The 20,088-nt window shown below is 46.9% G+C and overlaps 1 protein-coding gene across 1 annotated transcript in view; it reads right to left on the minus strand.

The window, feature by feature from the left end:
* C2CD3 (C2 calcium dependent domain containing 3) overlaps window positions 1–20,088 on the minus strand; it is a 66,215-nt gene that overhangs the window by 27,381 nt on the left and 18,746 nt on the right. Inside the window, exons 13-26 of the mRNA XM_018568775.1 lie at window positions 19,791–19,900; window positions 18,778–18,896; window positions 16,656–16,787; window positions 14,546–14,974; window positions 13,093–13,244; window positions 11,811–12,051; window positions 11,298–11,472; window positions 9,502–9,685; window positions 7,117–7,289; window positions 5,431–5,554; window positions 4,709–4,977; window positions 3,723–3,809; window positions 1,426–2,037; window positions 99–428 (exon numbers count right to left, since the gene is read on the minus strand). Of these exons, the coding sequence (XP_018424277.1) occupies window positions 99–428; window positions 1,426–2,037; window positions 3,723–3,809; window positions 4,709–4,977; window positions 5,431–5,554; window positions 7,117–7,289; window positions 9,502–9,685; window positions 11,298–11,472; window positions 11,811–12,051; window positions 13,093–13,244; window positions 14,546–14,974; window positions 16,656–16,787; window positions 18,778–18,896; window positions 19,791–19,900 (3,137 nt within the window). The remainder of the gene's footprint in view (window positions 1–98; window positions 429–1,425; window positions 2,038–3,722; window positions 3,810–4,708; window positions 4,978–5,430; window positions 5,555–7,116; window positions 7,290–9,501; window positions 9,686–11,297; window positions 11,473–11,810; window positions 12,052–13,092; window positions 13,245–14,545; window positions 14,975–16,655; window positions 16,788–18,777; window positions 18,897–19,790; window positions 19,901–20,088) is intronic.

A 20,088-nucleotide genomic window follows, 5' to 3' on the forward strand; every position in this document is an offset into this window, starting at 1 on the left:
ACAATAAACGTAGGTATAATAAAAGGCAAGAATATCCTATGCACGCACACTAAGTGTGCGTGTAATCCCCCCCACTCCATGTTAGTGTGATCACATACCTTTTAAGCTGAGATGCATTGCACGTTCAACAACAATGTTCACAGCAAACGTGTTTTCCATATCAACACAGACTGGCTGACTGTCAGAGACTGCGGGCGGATGGCCAACCCTTGGAGAGGATTTCTTAGTTTCAGTACGATCATCTTTTCTCCTGTCATCTTCCCCCGAGCTGTCCTGTACGGCCTCTTCCTCGGAGAGACTCTGATCCTCTGCGGAGCTTGTGCACTGGGCAGTCACTGACGGGTGATAGGCTGAGCTCAGTGACAGATGAACCCTCAAAGCTGCTCCCTGCAGGTTCGGCACATTTCGCTTAAACAGCGGATAAACACCTGCGGAAGAAGGAGAGATGGTTACCCACATCCAACGCACAATGAAGTTATTAAAATATCGCTACCTTCTGGCAGTCATTAAAAGGAGAACTATGAGGTGAGTGATTTCCACTCATCCTCATAGTTAGATCCGACGTGTGACAATTAAACTGTCACACGTCGGCTCTATAGATCGGGAAGTGAGGGAACACATACCGTCGCTCACTCACTTCCCGATCATCTCCCTGCAGAGAGAGGCGACTGTCAGTCTATGGTGATTAGCCCAATTCCAGGCACAATAAGCTTACCCGACTCAAACAAAACACTCGCCTGCCTCAGCAGTATCAGTGAACGACAGCAACAGAGCCAGGTGCCCCTTTGGGTGACCAATTTCTTTGCTCTCCCTATAGAGATCTTGTCACCTTGCCCATTCAGGTCAAAAGGGAAAGCTTCTCCTTAACCCCTTTGTGACTGACGACGTACAGTGTACATCGCCAGCATCGGGGCTGTTTAAACAGAGTCCCGACAGCTATTGCCGCCGGGACTGTGTTTAAACTTGTAGAGCTGACTGTCGGCTTTACAACAGAAGCGATTCTGGCGACTTACCTGTCGCCAGATCGCTTCTGCGTCCCGAAAAAGGGGCCGCCCCACCGTCACGCTACCTAGAGTTGAAAACCTGCAACTACTAGGCAAGCCTAGATCTTTTAGAATTCACTGGCTGCATGCCTGTTCCAAATTTGTAACTCAAACTCTCTCCTCACAGGTTTACGTGAAACATACTTGTAAAATACACTAAAACCACTGGAAAAGCTGAACATGCTCCTCGCCTTAAAATTTGCAGCATTTATTTACTGCTAGACTTCACTTTAAAAGGCTACGGCTGCCCCCCACCCCTTCCCTAAAAATATGGGGATAACAGCACCGGCAAATATAAAGCGAACATAGATATAGATAAGGCTGAGCTGGTGTTTGGAGGGGACGATCATGATTACAATCATTCCAATTCTATATCACCTACCGCTAACAGAGAGAGTCCGGGAGGTGGTTTCTGCCAGAGCAGTCATGTCCACATAAACACAGCCGAGAAGGCGGTCAGTATCTTGAGGTCTTTGCCCGCTGGTGTCTTTCCCGTAAGAGCGCCAGATCTGGATTTCCAGCTTCTCTTCTCGCAGGTACCACACCAATGGCTGATGCTTCATCAGTTCTATAGTCCTGGTCTGCTCAAACACTATGGTGGCCTGTTGGCCATTCTCGGACAAGGCCGGTTTTCTCAAGTGGGAGCAGACTGCGTCTCTATCGTACAGCTTGTACCGCAGGTAGCAGTAAATGTTCTTATGGATTTGTTTGTGTCCGGCGAGCAAGAGACAGTGAACAGGGAGCCAGATTTTAGGTACGGTGACTGACAAGTTGACCAAGTCTTCCTTTTCCCAACCATCGCCAACACTTCTAATGACTTCCTCCTCCACATTCCATCCTAAGCCTTGAGCCACCTCCAGGGCCCGATCTCTGTCTGAATGGTGAGTGAAGTTCACTGAAAGCTCCAAACCTCCAACCACGTTGTTCATGATGCCTGCTGTGCTGGGAAGAGTGGAATCCTCGGGTAACATCACTGGGTACCAGCCAGAAATTCCTAGTAAGATAAGAGCAAGCATGAATATTTACAACTGGAGGCAAAGGACATAAAGGGGAGAAGGAAGAAATTGTATAGAGGGGCATCTGGTACAAACTGAGACCGAAAGCTGAACTTCATCCTTCCCTTCAGTCTTGTACACTTGTACCAGCTCCAATTCTGTACTGGAGTTGCTTACCCTGATGTCACTGTACACTGCGAGCTTCCCACAATGTGCATTAGAAGCTGCAGCATTCACTGGATTACCGTTCTTCACTCGTGGAGGCTCAGCATCACATGTGGGAAGTACTTAGGGTGGTCTGCATGCAAATTCAGCCTGGCTAAGAATGCCCACTTCTCCATCCACCCACCAAGCCATCTTGCGATTTGAATAACTACTCCCAAGAGCCAGCCCACTGCTTCCATCAGAGCTGAGGGCTCCGGAGAGAAGTATTGAGGCACTTGGTATATTTGTTCTCTATGAAATGCAGGCAGATCATGGCTGGTGGGAGGGGGTCGGCAGGCTGCTGGACATAGCTTCCTGAATACATCACAGCATCCTCCCAACAGCCATGATCTGCCTGCATTGCACAGAGAACAAATATACCGAGAAACTATGTCAGCGGGTCTAAAATAAAGCATGTCATAAAAACAGAAAGGTTTCTTGGAAAAAGTTTTTAGTTGTTGTTGGGGTGCAGCTATAGAAGAAAATCTTTGCCTAAAGGGGCAATAATAGTTGCACATAAAACACTTTATTAAAGTGATATTAAAGCCTCCTTTTTAAAAAAATATTTCCTACAAGGAGACCCACCTTTGATTGAGGCCGTTTTTCTTTAAAAGTTTGTAATTCCTCGTTTTCTAGCGGGTTCCGCAGCAATCTTCCCCCCGCTCCCTACACGGGTGCCTCCATTGGCTAATGGAGGCACCCCTGCGGCATTGTGCTCGCAGCGGCTGTGTGCGTCCATAGACACACACAGTCCTGTGGCAGGACACGCCCCTCCCCTCCGCCCAACAATTTGATTGACTCCTTTTCATCAGTATCCTCCTTCGCAACCAGGAAGTTCGGGGAAGGGAGGATCGCTTCGGGAGCGGCAGCAGGGACAAGCCGGAGCAGACAGAATCTGGAGCAGCTTTGCAGAGAAACCAATCAGCATCTCTCTTTCATTTTCAAATCTCAACTGAACAAACTGAAGAGAGAAGCTGATTGGTTGCCATGCACAGCTGCCCCAGATTTTGTCTGCTCCAGTTCTGATAAATTCCCCTCAATGTCTTTTCGGGAGCAGCTTTGTATCAAATGTGTGCGTAACACACTAATCCAATTCCTTTTCTCCACAAAGCTTCACCGCTGTGAGATGAAGACCCTCGAAATGTTCAGTTTCCCCAGATGCTGGATCTGGACGGCTCCTTTATGCCTCATGTACCTTACTACAAGTTAGCAAGTCTGCTGATTATAGCTATGGGCCAAGAGCGAGGAGCAGCATGCGGTGGTAGGGGGTTTCAGAACCGACGACCAAGGAAGCTTGTCGTTCCTTTAGCTGCTTGTCCTGAGCACCCCTGGGATCCTCTGAACTCAGAATGCATGTGGTATGCAAATACAAACCTTTGCCTATGCTCACTCTCTGTGCCCGCAGTGTAATGTGGGTACCTCTCTCCTAAAAGGTCAATGAGGGAATTACACGGTGTTGTGGGGTGCATAATACAATTACCTGATCTTTTACTAAGCAGAACTCTAGTTGGGATCCTCACCACACCCAGATGGTAATCGCAGGTTGGATGAATTGTGCCAACACCAGCTAAAGACAAAAAAAGATTTGTGAGCAAGAGGTGACGAGCCTCTCAGGGCATGGACAAAACAGAACAGAACACTTAAAAAAGAAACAATGGTAAATGAGGAAATCAAAAGTCTGCATCTACTAACATAGTAACAGTCAGCACTTCAAGGAACCCCATGCTTTGCCCATGCAAAGATTTAAATACTCCCCAGAAGCACATAGATGCCTTCCATTTGTTCCCCTGCAGCCCCAATAAACTACCGGGAGAGGAATGCGACTCTCTCCTATTCCTTTTACATGTTTGCCCATGCTGCCATAGCCCTGTGAAAGCTCCAACAAGACCGATTCGGAGATTACACAGGGGTTCCCTACTCATTTCTGGAGGATATTCGAAGTGGGGGGGGGGCAAGACTGGAACGGGGCCTTGGGGGAGTGAATGACGCCAACGCAAATATGCAGTGCAGGGGAGGGTGCATTAAAGAACCTGCTGCTTTGCACTACGTGGGCAGACAGCTTATTGCTTCGGTTGGGCAGACAGTGACCAAATGCCTACTACAGCATGCACCTGCAGCTTTTCAGGATGATGCCCTGCCTTTTAACATGCAGACTGGCAGAGTACCCAGAAGAAAGGAGTCCATCTCCTGCTTCTCCCCATTGCTCAGTGGTTCCTCCGGAGGTTGGGGGGTATTAGGAGATTGACACTACCAGAAGTGTCAGTTCTTAAAAACAGCATCAGCTGGGAATTTGGAGATTTCTCTCCAGCGAAAGATCAAATCAGTCACTCATTTGGTGACAGGTTCACTTTAAATCTACATTCACTTGCTCCGACTGAAGGATAGCACTGTACAACAATTCTACATAATACATCAGCAATAGAACATTCCAATGTAAACAAAGATGGCTACAGAGAGATTGATTACCAGATGCGACGCTCTGGTGGTGAATGGACAGTACAATCTCGGAGAAGTGAAGGATCTCCGCCAGGCTACAAGCCTCTCCGCTGCTCCTCTGGGTCAGAATATTACAGGGGAACTCCGAATGATGGTCAAACTCCGGGCAGAAGCTGCGAGCCACGGTACGTGTGCTGCGACTCTCCATCTCTGGTAAGAATGAAGGGCGAATGATGACGAAGGCATTCACCCCAACGTCCGCGCTGTACTGAAATGACGGGTCTTGCTCTGCCAGAGCTCTGAGAAAGGATTATAAACAGGACATGCACAAGGTCATTAAACTGACCAACCAAAAGGTGTATTTATAAACTATCCGCATGGCCCTTCACACTGCGAATATCTGTAAATGTTTGATCTCTGCGGATATATGCCAAAACGAAAGCTCTTTAGATGCTTCTTAACAAGGCAATGTTTTTTTCCCCATGCAATACCAGGTTATGGCCACTAGATGATCCTAAATGCTAATTTCCTAAGCTCCTTTAGCTCCCTCTAGTGGCCATAATGCGATATTGCCTGAATGCAGTGCAGAAATTCATTGCACTTGTAAAGAAAATAAAGAATGTTCGTTTTGGCATATAGTCTCACAGAGAGAACATTTGTAGCTATTCGCAGGGTGAACAGTCCTTCAGATGGTTTATCAATAGACTCCATAGAGACAAGTGACTACTGATAGAGGAAAGGGGCAGCTGTACCTGGCAGCAGCCTGGAGCCCGGCGGCTCGATGGATCTGAACAGATATGGAGACCATGCGTGTAGCCAATATCCCTACTGGGTTTCTGACTGACCTTCTATAGGTCACATTTACATTCAGTAAACCTGTAATTAGAATAAAATTAGTGGTGGTTAGTGGTTTAGTAGTTAGTGGTTGTATCAACACTGGATTCATAGAGACATGTTATGACATAGCAACAGTTAGGTGCACTGATCGTTCACTGATCTGATCCGAGAGTCAATGCGCTCGGTTGCCAGTGCCTTCGGCTTTGTAACAGCCTGGTCACAGCAAGAATACAGGTAATGTGTGCAGTAAAAGGTCAGTTATCTACTAGAATACATGTGCATCCCACAGTGAAGCCAACCCTACCTTCTATGGTGGTTCCAGGTCCTTACAGTATAGTATACAGATGTGTCCCCTGTACTCCTTTCAGCATCTACAACCGGTAGAAGATGTGGTGCTCGTAGTGATAAACACGGATGGCGCCATGTATGTTCAAGCTTGAAAAAGTAGTAGATCACCAGCACTCACAGTGACACTATGTCGCTGTGTGTGCCTGATGAAGGGACCCTGTGTGGCCCCAAAACGTCAGCAACCTGATATATGTGACGCTATATATCAATAAATGAACACAACGATTTAAAACGATATCTTTGGAGTGCTGGTGGTCTACTTTTTTCTCAAGGTCCTTACAGTAGACACCTCCATGTACCTGGTCACATCTCATTATTATGGCAGTGTCTTTTTGTTAACTAAACCTGGGGTGCGTTACAAAATATCTTCTTCAGCTTTTGTGGTTTGGCCTGCCTATTCCCACCCCATCGCTTCTTACTGCTAGTCAGTGAAACTAGCATTACCAGAAGGTCAGCAGTTTCACTATGAGGTTTCTTTCAAAGTGAACCTGACCTGGCCTTGGAAGCTCACTTTGCTTCTATGCCCAGGGTGTACATTAGGGCCTCATTCACACGGGAATCGGCCGGCATGGACAGCTCCATGCTGCGTGCACGGCTGTATGGATCAGCTCAAGGGAAGGACAGGTGGTGCGTGTGATTAGTACGCAGCCCCCGACCTTCTTTATGGGACTACGCGGTCACTCGCACCCCTACGCTCACCTCAAATGCAGGTTGTGCGAGCGTAGGGCGGCGTACGGCTGCGTAGTCCCATAGATAAGGACGCGGGCAGCGTACTAAATCACACGCACCTGTCCTTCCCGGGAGCTGAGTGATATGGCAGTGCACGCAGCACAGAGCTGTACGTGCCGGCCGTTTCCCGTACGAATGGGGCCTTGACTTCAAGATTAAGCGCCTTCCCTTCCAACACTAAGCTCCACCTTTATCATTTAACTGTCCAATCACTACTTCAGTGGCAGTAGAGGCACTGGTATTTGGAAAGTAGAATGACAGGGGGTGGGGCTTAGTGTCAGGAGGGGAAGAGCTTAGAGGGGCAGATGTTGAGGGCCCATGTGCAGCCTGGACCTAAGATCCAATCAGCTTTACAGGGATCTGTCTGAAGAATACACAATTACTGCACTTCAGCAATGCAGTTATCTGAGCAGTACATTAGGCTGGATCGTGTTCCCTTTAAAGTCCACCTCATCTGGGTGTGGGTACATTACTAGTAGACCATATGAGGGTAAAAAGATACAGAAATAGGAGGTTATAGCTACCAGAAGAGGAAGGATGAGTTTCGGCTGCATTTTCACTCCTCAGCGTAAGCGGCAGACAGAACGCCTGGATCCCCACTTCCTCTCGATGATGCATTGTCACCATGGCACACAGACGGGATAATGGAAGCACACCTTTAGCCACCATCTGGTCCCTGACATTGGGGTAATAGTACCTGCAGGGGATACAAATATGACACGTAAGACGTCTGCATTTAGAATCAGCATAGAAACCGCAAACAGCCTTCAATAAATGCATTTTGTCACTTGGACATGCTTGAAAGAATGCGCAAAACCCGGGCAAATCCTTAAAACTGAACTGCAGCCTCACCAATGTGTATAGTCTAAGTTGTAGATGTGATGTGAAGCTGTGCACTCTCCCCATGCCATAAAACGCCCGCATTTCTTAGTAGCACCCAATGGCCAACTGTGACTCTTCCAGTTCCCTTGACACTCACTACGGGGTATTCCCGAATACTGACCAGGGCATAATACACAGCTTGGTGATGCCTTTGGCACTGCCCACACACATGCCCAAAATCTGCACCCAACATGGTGCTGTAGTACAGAACAGCAAATTTTATAGTCCTGGAGTGATACAATGGGGTTGATTTACTAACCTTATAAACACGCCACGAACAAGTATACACCTCTGTAGTGTGTTCCCTCCCAGCATGATCTATTGGTGGAATCTAGACACCTTTGTAGTGTGTACACACCCAGCAGGTGTGTTGTGCAAAGCCCTGCAGGAATTGCAAGGTGATGTTGTGTAAATTAGCTCTACGTTGTGTTGCTTGCGTTGATGAATGCAGGAATGTAAATGCATGAGCTAACCATTTTTGTCTAAACTGTGAAGCAGCATTATATATGCATCATGTGCATGATTTTTTCATATATGGCATTAGTGGAAATATGCTTTTAGAGACTTGCATGCCGCTATTAAGAGCGGCGTGTAGCCTATGGCGCATGCTACATTGACGCGCACGTACGTAAATACATAAAAACGGCGTGAAAATGTGACACGTTGCTCGTGTTTGGTTGATAAATACGTTTTGCTGTGTAAAAATGCACACACACCTGGTGCGTGCGTGTGTTTAGGTTAGTAAATCACACACAATATGTCACTAATCCTACCATTGGTCAGCATTGCTCCCGGCAGTGAGGAACATGAAGATCATGCGACTAAAACCTTGGGGGCGAATATATAAAAAGGTATGTGAACAACTGGTGTCCTATGATGCCTTAAGCCTCTGTATATGCGCAAACAATTCCTGGAGTTCCACTTTAGTGCCCAACTCCGGGCACAAAGGACTTACCATTATTACAGCAGTTTTACATTTTGTTGACAGAAAAGCTCCCCCCCCACCATGCTGGCTTCATTCTATAGCTGTGGGAAGCGTACAGCTCCCACTCAGATATAAGCACTACAGGTCTCATAGACCCCAGTGCTATGTTGCATTTTCACCCCCCTCTACTCCAGGCCATTCACAGTACACACAGCCAAGGCTCCATTTTGTGAATGGCCTGGAGGAGAGGTGGCAGAGATACAAGTGTAGCACTGGCGTCTATGAGACCTGTAGTCTCAGCAGGTCACAGCACACATAGATGAATTCAATATCTCTTTGATATGTTTATTAAAGAATGCCACAGCATCTCGTTAGAAGCTGAAGCTAGCATTTCGGGACCTTGCAGGGACCCTTCATCAGAGCCACATAGTCTAAGACTATTTTGAGTTTTGCACAGCACCATCCATGTGATCACCATGAGCACCACCACCATTTGAAAGGTTGCAGACCGTAAGGAGTGCGGGTGGCTCTTGGAAACAATTATGAGACCTGTAGCACTTAAATTTGGGCAATACTCTGTGTTCCATGATTGGACAAGGGTTGGATTGTGACGTCACTGTCCAATCAGAGTATGTCAAAGGTTAAGTTGTCCTTTAAGTACAAATGTCTGGAAAGTGAATGGTTTTAAACATTCAATGTATGGAATCCTACATTGTAAGGAAATGGAAAAAGTATCCATAGATCTCATTGGCTGGCCAATTCGCTGTTACCTGTCTTGGAGTCAATCTTCCCTGATGATGACGCCATGATTATTCTTCTTTCCTCATCAGCAATACTGTCCATAGGGAACACTGTCAAAAAGCCAGCATATGCACAGAAAGCCTTGTATCGTGGACTTTTCATTATTAGTTACCGAAGTCATTAAGGATCATTACTGATGCGGAAGTGAGGTGACTGTCTGCATTACCTTGGTGCTCTAAGCTCCCCATCTCTTCAAATTCTAAGGGGCCCATATACACATACAGTTCTAATCTCTGTCAAAATAATGTGTGGCCCAGCCAAGCCAGGCCAAATATAGCTACGGACGATAACAGAGGCTTACCGACACCAGATTTCGAACGTCACCCCTCCTCCTCCAGAGAGACCCTGCGTGGAGTACGCACTGAGCAGCAGCCTCTGCACTGGGGTGTCCGATGGTGAAACTAGAGTGTGGCTCTGCCGGTCATTAAAGACAGGATCGGGTACACACAGGGTGGTGGCTGTCCGCACAGGCTTCAGACTGATACCTGAAATACACAAGAAGGCAACGAGGAACTTAAAGTGATATTAAAGATGTTTAAGCAATTTCTAATGCTGATGAAATCACAAGGAATGCTGCTCACTGATGTTTAAATGTTCTTGTTTCCCGCACAATCAGCTGGTCCCCCGAGCACTGGCCCTAAATTCCTGTTTAAGGGGGGCTCCTTTCCCTTTGCAGGGTCCTATGGAGCAACCCTTGTGTGTGCTAGTAAGCTGTGTTTGTCTCCACAAACATACAGGAACAGCAAGGAGAGTCAGTCCCCTGTATCTCCCTCCTCCATGCTAGTAGATGGACAGCTGCTGGAGACTACGCTGCTCCTTGTGATCTTGTACTGGACAGGAAGTTTAGGGAAATGGAGCTGAGAAAGTTGCAGCGAGATGGACTGTAAATGCTTGGACAAAAACGTAAATAAAATGGGAATGCCATACACCGGTGAGGATAGTGGGAACTGCCAAGGGGTGGTGTGTGTGTGTGTGTGTGGACTGAACTTGTAACTCAAGTCCTGAATGCTTGTTCCAGGTCACTGACTAACTAGATAGGATGACCATAAAGACTCACATCTTTCACTTCAGCAGTTCCATACTGCGCCTTGGCAAGTTCAGCTTAAAGTGACTCCGTCATCATAAAATATATACACTATAAAACTGCAGCCAGCAAGAGTTCGGAGACCCTGAAACCCTGCTGTTACTTCCAAATCTGTGGACGCTGTGAAAGGTAAAGCTTCTTCTGATAAAGCTTGCTCGCCTCTTGCTGCACATTCCGACTGGCCAGTGAAGCACCCCATCATATTTAATGGCCGACAGAAATTTGTGGTGGGTGGGAGGTAGCTCTGACACTTCTGGAAAGTGTTGGAGCTCCACCAGCCGGAATGGCCCAGGATTTGTCTGCAAGTGCAAGGCTTTGAAGCTTCATTAGCAGGAATTGTAACTCTTCTGTGAAAACATAGTTATATTAGAGAACACTCACTTCCTGAATTTCTAGGCTTGGTCATACCGGCTAACAGCTGCCCACCATCTCTTACCGGCCTTGCTTGAGCACCTCGACAGAAGTATGTAAACAAGTGTGTCTGTTCTTTTTGGAATGCGGATTTCAAAGGAAAGCTATAAAGGTAGTTTTAAAGCTTCATCTTTTTCATAGCAACACATTTGTACAGATTAACTTACAGGATTTCTTCCCATAAAATTCGGAACCAATCACTTTTTGTGTGTTTACGCTGCATCCTGCAGGTTCATGTGTGTGTCTTCCTAGGGGTGGGTGAGCAAAGGAGGATGAGGGATGCGCACGCATTAATAACGTTGGCAAATACAACTCTCAGGACTGTGGGTGGACTGCTCTTACATGCTACTGGACAAATAAAAGGTAGTTTGAACTGGATGAACCTGCGATGTGCAGTATTTTTTCCAAGCACCAATACTGGTTATGATCTGTCTTCAAGTGCCTCAGGGATCAGGAGAGTATGTAGTGAAGATAAGGTTAAGTGGAGCACAGAGTAGGGGCCATGGCATTAGGTTTTTATTGTAATGACGTGTTGGCTTTAAATCCTCATTACTAGCTGGTGCAGCAGAATAAAGAATTACGTTTTCAATCAACACACATACTTCTCTCTGGCAGTTCGGCTTCTAGTCCGGTGACCGGGGTCTGCACAGGGAAATAATACTGCACATAGCAGTCCGCTTCTCCCCACACAGTGGACTGCAGAGGAGTCAGGCCCTTCACATTCTCTACGTGGATGTCAAACACATGATCGACCGCACTCTCTGCAGCTCTAGACACCTGAGAGGAGAGAACACAGAGGATGTGACTACACTGACGAGAGAGAGAGAGAGAGAGAGAGGAAGGGGAGAGAGAGAGAGGGGAAGAGAGAGAGGAAGGGGGGGGAGAGAGAGAGGGAGGAAAAGAGAGAAGAAAAGAGAGAAGAAAAGAGAGAAGAAAAGAGAGAAGAAAAGAGAGAAGAAAAAGGAGAGAAGAAAAGGAGAGAAGAAAAGAGAGAAGAAAAGAAAACACACACACAAGGTATACTGTACATGTAAATATGAAGGTCATACAATATTACAGATCAACACTAAAAGAGAGCAATACATTCCAATCAGAGGATAATGGTGGCTTTGTACCTCTGCGGTTGGCTGAGGAGGGTCCAGGAAATGTGCTGGTCTGGGCAGAAGGGCTGTTAATGTCCCCTCATCATTCTTTAACCTCTGAAGTGCCACGACTTGGTCACCTGACCCCATAGCAAGCAACACCTTGAGTCTTCCCCGTTCAGTTCCACTGAAGACATCACTGATCGGCACAAAGTTGTCTACAGCAACCACCGGATACTGCGCCTGGAGCAACAGACGGCAAATTTTCTGATCACTGCAGACAAAAAAAAAAGTTTCAATGCGGGTCAATAAACCTTAAAAGGGTAATTTTGCTTTTTCACTAAATGTGAGAAAATGGAATTACCCCACAAATCTGCCCCCTCTCCCCCTCCAGGTCTTACTTTTGAGCAAACGGCCATTTTTGGCTGCCGATGTATGATCTATACACCATACGTGGCACTGCAGCCCAGCACTAATAACTCATTTCTAATAACCCTCACAAACGGCGTGCACTCATTGGTCAGCTGATCTGTCTTCACTGCATAGAAAAGCACAGAGATCCAGTAATGATGTAACTGTGTCTACAATAATAGTCCTGGAGGAACCAGGGAAGGCAAAATATAAGCAAATTGAACTTCAGATTTAAATGGATGCATTTTTCATGGGCTTTGTTGCCAGATGAGCCAACATTGCCATTTACTTGACTTCCACTTATACACCCAGAGGGGCCCTTCCTGTATGTTTTAAAGGAGAATTGAACTGCAACCACCTCCCCTGTGTATGAAGCCTGCAACACAAACGTAGAATAAAAAGACCATTAGGGTGGGCAGCCTTCTAGTGGACAGAAGCAGTGCAAGGTCCATAGATGTGCCAATGCAGTGCAAGGTCCATAGATGTGCCAATGCAGTGCAAGGTCCATAGATGTGCCAATGCAGTGCAAGGTCCATAGATGTGCCAATGCAGTGCAAGGTCCATAGATGTGTCAATGCAGTGCAAGGTCCAGAGATGTGCCAATGCAGTGCAAGGTCCAGAGATGTGCCAATGCAGTGCAAGGTCCAGAGATGTGCCAATGCAGTGCAAGGTCCAGAGATGCGCCAATGCAGTGGAAGGTCCAGAGATGCGCCAATGCAGTGCAAGGTCCAGAGATGCGCCAATGCAGTGCAAGGTCCAGAGATGCGCCAATGCAGTGCAAGGTCCAGAGATGCGCCAATGCAGTGCAAGGTCCAGAGATGTGCCATTGCAGTGCAAGGTCCAGAGATGTGCCAATGCAGTGCAAGGTCCATAACAAAGAGCATCCATACCGCTCTGGTTTTACCTGAAGGACATAAAGAACTGGTGCAAGGGCAACTTGACAAGACCCATGAGCTGGTCAGATCCCGGGCTGGACACTTTGCTCCACACTTCAACGATCATGACATTGTTCTTCATTCTTTCCAGCAGTCGGCTTGTCAGATTTACAGGAGCAACCTGTAGGAAAAACAGCGGGGCAGAGTTCAGTCTGGGGAACACTAATAATAACTGAGTGCTCAGAACTCTTCCACAAGACAGGACAACATAACAAATATGCATTTTTTCTTCTTTTTCTATCCAGAACAATGCTACAAAACTGAAATAAAAATGTTGGGTTATCCTGTCACCTACAGGAGGTAGGAAGATTGCAAATTAATCCTTATATAACCCTACCTCTACCTCAGCATGCTCTGTAAACAAGCAGCACATGGGGCCGAAAACACAGAGACCTGTGCCCCTTTAAAAAGGACAAGAAAAAACATTTAAGGTAGGTAGAAAAATCCTATTCTCTTTACCGTCCATCAATAGGCAAAGGAATTCAGTAATTCCGAAATAGTCAAGTTGTCCAAAACCTGTCCATCTGAGGGGAGGAACAGCCACTGAGAGAAACAACGGGCCATCCAACAACCAACCAACTATTCACCAACAACAGATGGACAACATACTACATAAACGAAGGATAATGCCAAAATGTGACCCAAATATGCAAAACAATCTACGCTTCTATCGCTCACCCTACCTATAGCCTGTGCAAGTGAAAGAACATGAGCAGCAGAGGGTGTCCCCTAAACTCTTGAAGGGTCAGTCAACCCAAAAGAGATATCAGATTTTAGTAGGTGCTGGAAAGTTATACTTCCTGACAGTTTTTCTATCTCTTGGAGACTCCTTTTGGTGAGATCTCAGGTCTGTAAACCCGCTGTGCCCATTATGAGCGGTTCCCACCATCCCTGTGCCGGGTTCCCGGGTCTGTACACCCGCTGTGCCCATTATGAGCGGTTCCCACCATCCCTGTGCCGGGTTCCCGGGTCCATGCACCTGCTGTGCCCATTATGAGGGGTTCCCTTCATCCCTGTGCCAAGTTCCTGGGTCTGTACACCTGCTGTGCCCATCATGAGACTCCCACCACCCCTGTGCCGAGACTTCCCGGGTCTGTGCACCTGCTGCGCCCATAATAAGAGACTCCCGCAATCCCTGAGCTGAGTTCCAGACGTCTAAACACCTGCTACACCCATCATCCCTGCTAGCTTTTCAATTATGGCGAATGTAACGGAAGTAGAATCACACAGAGGTGGATAGGAACACCCAAAACTCCCAAGTGTGCAGTAAGAGCTGGGAAGTATGGTAGGAAGATCTCACTATTGGAGCTCTGAAGACAAATAAGAAGCCAGGGACTGATTTATCACTATAGCCACCACCTATAATTAAATATCACTTTTGCAAGTCCTGCCCCTATATGTGCCGACAGAGCTCCACCGTACCTGAGAGAAGTTGTACACGGGCTTGCTGCTGCCCCATACGACATTGGAGCGCGTGGCCTCCAGACTGGAGAAGAGCTTACAGTTGAGGTAGGAGTTACACGTGGTGGAGTCTGGACTCGGGATTAGTCCTGTCCCTTCGACCACCATGAGCACCACATGGAGTAATAACCCATTCTCCTCCGCCGTCTCCTGGGACAGGGCTGGTTGAGGTTCTTTTCTTGGAACATGGTGGGAAGCCGGTGAATCCAGCGGATGGATGGAAGTGAGGGGCTCTGGTTCCGGAGAGGATTCCTTGTCTGATTGGTGTTCAGGTGCCGCAATTCTGACGCTGTGTCTGAGGGAAGTGGATGAGGCCTCGTGTGCCACCCCTGACTGCTTCTCGGGGACCCTGGAGAATTCATGGCCATCTCCGACAATGTCCACAGAGACCTGTGAGTGGAATGCAACACACAGGACATGAAATGTCTACATAAACCACAACCATTATCAGCAAACAGACCACAAATAAACTCGGAGGAAGATGGCTTGCCAAACTTTAAAGGAGAACTATGAGGGGAGTGGTTTTCACTCACCTCATAGTTCTAGCCGACCTGTGACAATGAGACTGTCACAGGTCGGCTCAGTAGATCGGGAGGTGAGGGAACACATACCGGCGTTCTCTCACTTCTCGATCCTGTCGCGGCTCTCTGCCGTGACAGGGGAGGGGCTGGATTCCCCCCTCCCCGCTCCGATCCGCCAGAGCTGACTGGTGGATCGGACGGGGGAGGGGGCGGGTACAGCTGGCTCTGCCTCTAGATAGGCAGAGCCAGCTGTCACTCACGCAGCTGGGCGGATCCCGCACAATTGTCGGGATCTGCTTCAGATGCGGCGTCTCAGTATACCGCGAACTACAGCTCGCGGTATACTGAGCTTAGGGTGACGGGAGGACGCTAGTTTGTGTCCTCCCGTTACACTAAGGAGAACTATGGGGAAAAGACTTAACCCCATAGTTCTCCTTTAAACAGTGATCCCAGGATGGACTACAATCTCAATACAAATTAGTAAATTAAACATGAGATTGTAGTCCATCACGGGAGTGAGCTTGGAGCGGTGACTACTTTACAACACACACAGGGACCATGGGGAACAGACGTAGCCACCCTCCCAAGGACAGAAATGCCATACACCACAGCTGACCAGTCCTTAGATGTAATGGCTGCACCAATTTTCTTTTGTTTAGGAACATTTTTAACAAGTACAGAAAATCCCCGTTGGTCTTGCCAGAAATGCTGTGTCCTCGTCACTATCTTAACTGCACAAACTAGCACAAATAAGAGGAAGACATGTTTGAAAGCCCAGCCTGAGTGACAACCATGGCTGCTTCCATAGATATTTAGTACAAGTGGTGAGCGTTGTCACCTTAGAACTGGAAGTTCATAATTAGCAGGTTTACCAGATCAAAATAAAGCAAAACAAAGCTACGGCAACCACAACTGGTCAGCTGCAATACATTACATTTTTGGTTTAGGGTTTAGCCATGCTTTAAACACAGAGTGGGTAGGGCATTCACTTACAGGTCTGCTAGGCAGGAATAGCATTTACCCAGAATTCCTCTCTCCTTTTTGAAACGGCAATTTCCACAATTTCCCAACATTTCCCTATTTGCACTTTGTGCTTTGTAGATGGTCCCAGGCTGTCTACAAACAGAACAATCCCCTCAGCAGTAAAATAATTTCTATATTTAGTAGGGATGCACAGATACCGTTTTTTCGGTATTGAGTAGGAGTACAGCTATTTATCTTTCGGTACTCGCCGATATGCCGATACAGGCACTTCCGCTAGCATGGAGCTGGCTTCCCGGGCAATCAGGGGTTTCCCAGCCAATTAGCATCAAGCCAATCAACATCGATTGGCCGGGAAGCTGGCTTCCTAGCCAATCAGCATCGAGCCGGCTTCCCGGGCCAATCAGGAAGCCAGGCGGCAAGTCAATAGCCGCTGCCCGGCTTCCTAATTGGCCAGGACGGCAGCTCCATGTTCCCTTCCCTGGGGGGAGTACGAGTATTTGCCCAAATATTCAGTACCAGCAGTATCGGTACATCCCTAATATTTAGTATGTTAAAATAGGAATTACCTTAAGAGGCCCAACATCTTCCATCTCCTGTCCTCCCTCCGACTTATGAACTGGAAGTAAGTGGGACACGGAAAGGTCCTCAGATCGGAGAACATCACGCAGACAGAACGCAGCAGAACCAAGCGCAGAAGGCTGAAACCAAGAATTCAAGAAACTGTTACATGGAATGTGCAGGGTTTGGTACAGGTTTTCTTTACTTCGAATGTCCAAGGAACACAAACTATAACAGGTGCATAAGTAATATTTACCACTTGCACTTAGTATATGGCAAACTCAAGTAAAAGCAGGAGATTGACAGTTCCAGAAGTGTGACTTCTTGAGACGACTACTCTGATTTGTCTGAGTGGCATTTGGTAGCGCTAGCAGTGGGAGAGGTATTTACTTTCTACTTATAGTTAGATCTTTTATTGGAATTTTATTGTTAGAGACAGAGTAGCCTTAAAGGAGAACTATGGGGTTAAGTCTTTTCCCCATAGTTCTCCTTAGGGTAACGGGAGGACACAAACTAGCGTCCTCCGTCACCCTAGGCTCAGTATACCGCGAGCGGTAGCTCGCGGTATACTGAGACGCCGCAGCTGAAGCGGATCCTGACAATTGTGCCGGGATCCGCCAAGCTGCGTGACTGACAGCTGGCTCTGCCTATCTAGAGGCAGAGCCAGCTGTACCCACCCCCTCCCCCGTCCGATCCACCAGTCAGCGCTGGCAGATCGGAGCGGGGAGAGGGGAATCCAGCCCCTCCCCTGTCAAGGCAGAGAGCCGTGACAGGATCGAGAGGTGAGCGAACGCCGGTATGTGTTCGCTCACCTCCCGTTCTACTGAGCCGACCTGTGACAGTCTCATTGTCACAGGTCGGCTAGAACTATGAGGTGAGTGAAAAGCACTCACCTCATAGTTCTCCTTTAAAGTGACACTAAACTCAGGAGTTAAATCTTAAAAATACATTCAAGCACCTTATTTATTAACAAAAATGTATCTTATTTGTGTATCACTCGGCTGAAGCTCCTCAAATCATCTCTGAATTGGTGCTGAAACTGTCCTTCCTTCTGGAGGGTGGCTACGTCTGTTCCCCATGGTCCCTGTGTGGGTTGTAAAGTAGTCACTGCTCCAAGCTCACTCCGGTGATGGACTACAGTCTCAACACAATTTAACTAATTAAACATGAGATTGTAGTCCACCACGGGAGCGTGGGGCGGTGACTACTTTGCAACACCTACTGGGGCAATGGGGAACAAAAGTAGCCCCCCCCCTCCAGAAGGAAGGACAGTGTCAGCACCAATTCAGAGATGATTGAAGGCTCTACAGCCGAGTGATACACAAATAAGATACATTGTTGTTAATAGTTAAAAAGGTACTTGAAATGTATTTTTCCCCCTAACGTCTTCCAGGACAGCATCTTGAGATAAGGAGATATGGAAGCATCCTTTGCTTCCATATCTCCAGATGCTCTCCCGGAAGACTATTGGAAATAGAGTTACCGGTAAGCCCTAACTCTGGATTTAGAATTTAACTCCCGAGTTTAGCGTCACTTTAACAATTTAGGTACATTTTTGTTGATCGCGAGTCCTTTTTCAGGTCTCCTTTTCAGGCCATGAACGTGAATGTTTTTTTTAGCCCCAAGTTCTTGCTATGGTTTGTTTTGCAGCAACATTAAAAAAATAATGAGGACAGTAGTTTTATTCAGTTTTTTACTACACTCTCGTCAGGAAGGTATAATCATGTGACCCGCTGAGGATATGCAAATTGTGTCAGATAGGCTATGAATCAGACTGTAGACCCTGGACCAGTAGCAGGTTATTTGGGGACACGACCACCAATTATGCACCATAGTGTCACCTACTGAGCATCCTCGGAAACATGTTCTGTAATAAGAGATAGGGTAGGCAACCCCAGTAGGTACCAAGTACTAATGCTTGCAGATTAAATTGTCAATATATTTTAGTTGAGCACTCAGCAATGGTTGCCCAAATAGTTTCTGGAACATTTATATTTTATACGGAAGTTTTAGAAAATCACAGTGTCTGCAAACTACAATGAAGCGGTAAGTTACCCAATGGTACGGGCTGTGATTTTATAGATTATATTTTTGGACAAAGTGGAGTTTTCCTTTAAGGTGAACTAGTACCTTTTGCTGGGTTCCCTTCCTCAGAAAAACTGTGAAGGTCAGGTCTGTGCTCCACCAGTGTTTGATCACATGACCGCTGAACAGGACGGGGAACACAAATTTCTGCTGAAACTTCACCACTGCAACAAAGAAAAAAAAGGAACAATGACTAAGATCTGCACTGGATGCACGACAACAAAAAGATCATAAAGAGAAGCACAAAATATAGCAAAATCAATATATCCATAAATGCAAACATCGCTTCTACAGTAGGGTAATATAGGAGTAACATTTTTGATACAATTTCCACATTATCCCACAAGATTGTAAGCACTTAGAGGGAGAAAATAGCCCATCAGAGCATTTACAGTCCCTTGTACAGAAATACCTGGAAAAGCAGGTGCAAAGGGAAGGTCTTTATGGTCTTAGGGGCCCTATAAGATCCGAGGCTGGAAACTGAACCGGCAGACGCAACAGGCTGATCCTGCCGCTTCGGAATGGTGAACATCAAATCAATAAGAGCTGAATCGGTCTCTTATTTTAGGAATAATAGCCGTGTACTGTGACTTCTAAAGCAAATGTTCAACACTCCTCTCCTGCACATACTACCTGCTGTCAAACACCCCACACTCCTTCCCTGCACATACTTCTCACTGCCATGTCCTCCACACTCCTCTCCTGTACATACTGCCCCCCGTCATACCCTCCACACTCCTCTCCTGTACATACTGCCCCCTGTCATATCCTCCGCACTCCTCTCCTGTACATACTGCCCCCCGTCATACCCTCCACACTCCTCTCCTGTACATACTGCCCCCTGTCATACCCTCCACACTCCTCTCCTGTACATACTGCCCCCTGTCATACCCTCCACACTCCTCTCCTGTACATACTGCCCACCGTCATACCCTCCACACTCCTCTCCTACACATTCTGCCTGCTATCATTCCCTCCACACTCCTCTCCTACACATTCTGCCTGCTATCATTCCCTCAACATATACAGAGAACTGATTTCAGCTAATGTTCACTTACCTCCATTCACAATCTTGCTGGACACCAGCCGGGTAATTTCAGTGGCCACAGACACCTCTCCCACTTTGCTTTTGGAGGAGACTGGAAATTGGAATTCCACAAAGTAGGTTCTGCCGGCAGAGGAGGATAGAATAAATGTGATCAGCATCGATGACTAGGTATAAATATGTTGATAGAGGGAGGAAAGCACAGGAATGAGTACAATAAGCATGTGATCAGTGGTATCCCCCTGCTAGCTGTAGAATTACTTATAAATAATTATATATATACACATATATATATATACATACATTATATA

The sequence above is a fragment of the Nanorana parkeri genome, unplaced genomic scaffold (genome assembly GCF_000935625.1).
Source record: "Nanorana parkeri isolate BGI_ZX_2015 unplaced genomic scaffold, ASM93562v1 scaffold1242, whole genome shotgun sequence".
Classification (NCBI taxonomy): domain Eukaryota; kingdom Metazoa; phylum Chordata; class Amphibia; order Anura; family Dicroglossidae; genus Nanorana; species Nanorana parkeri.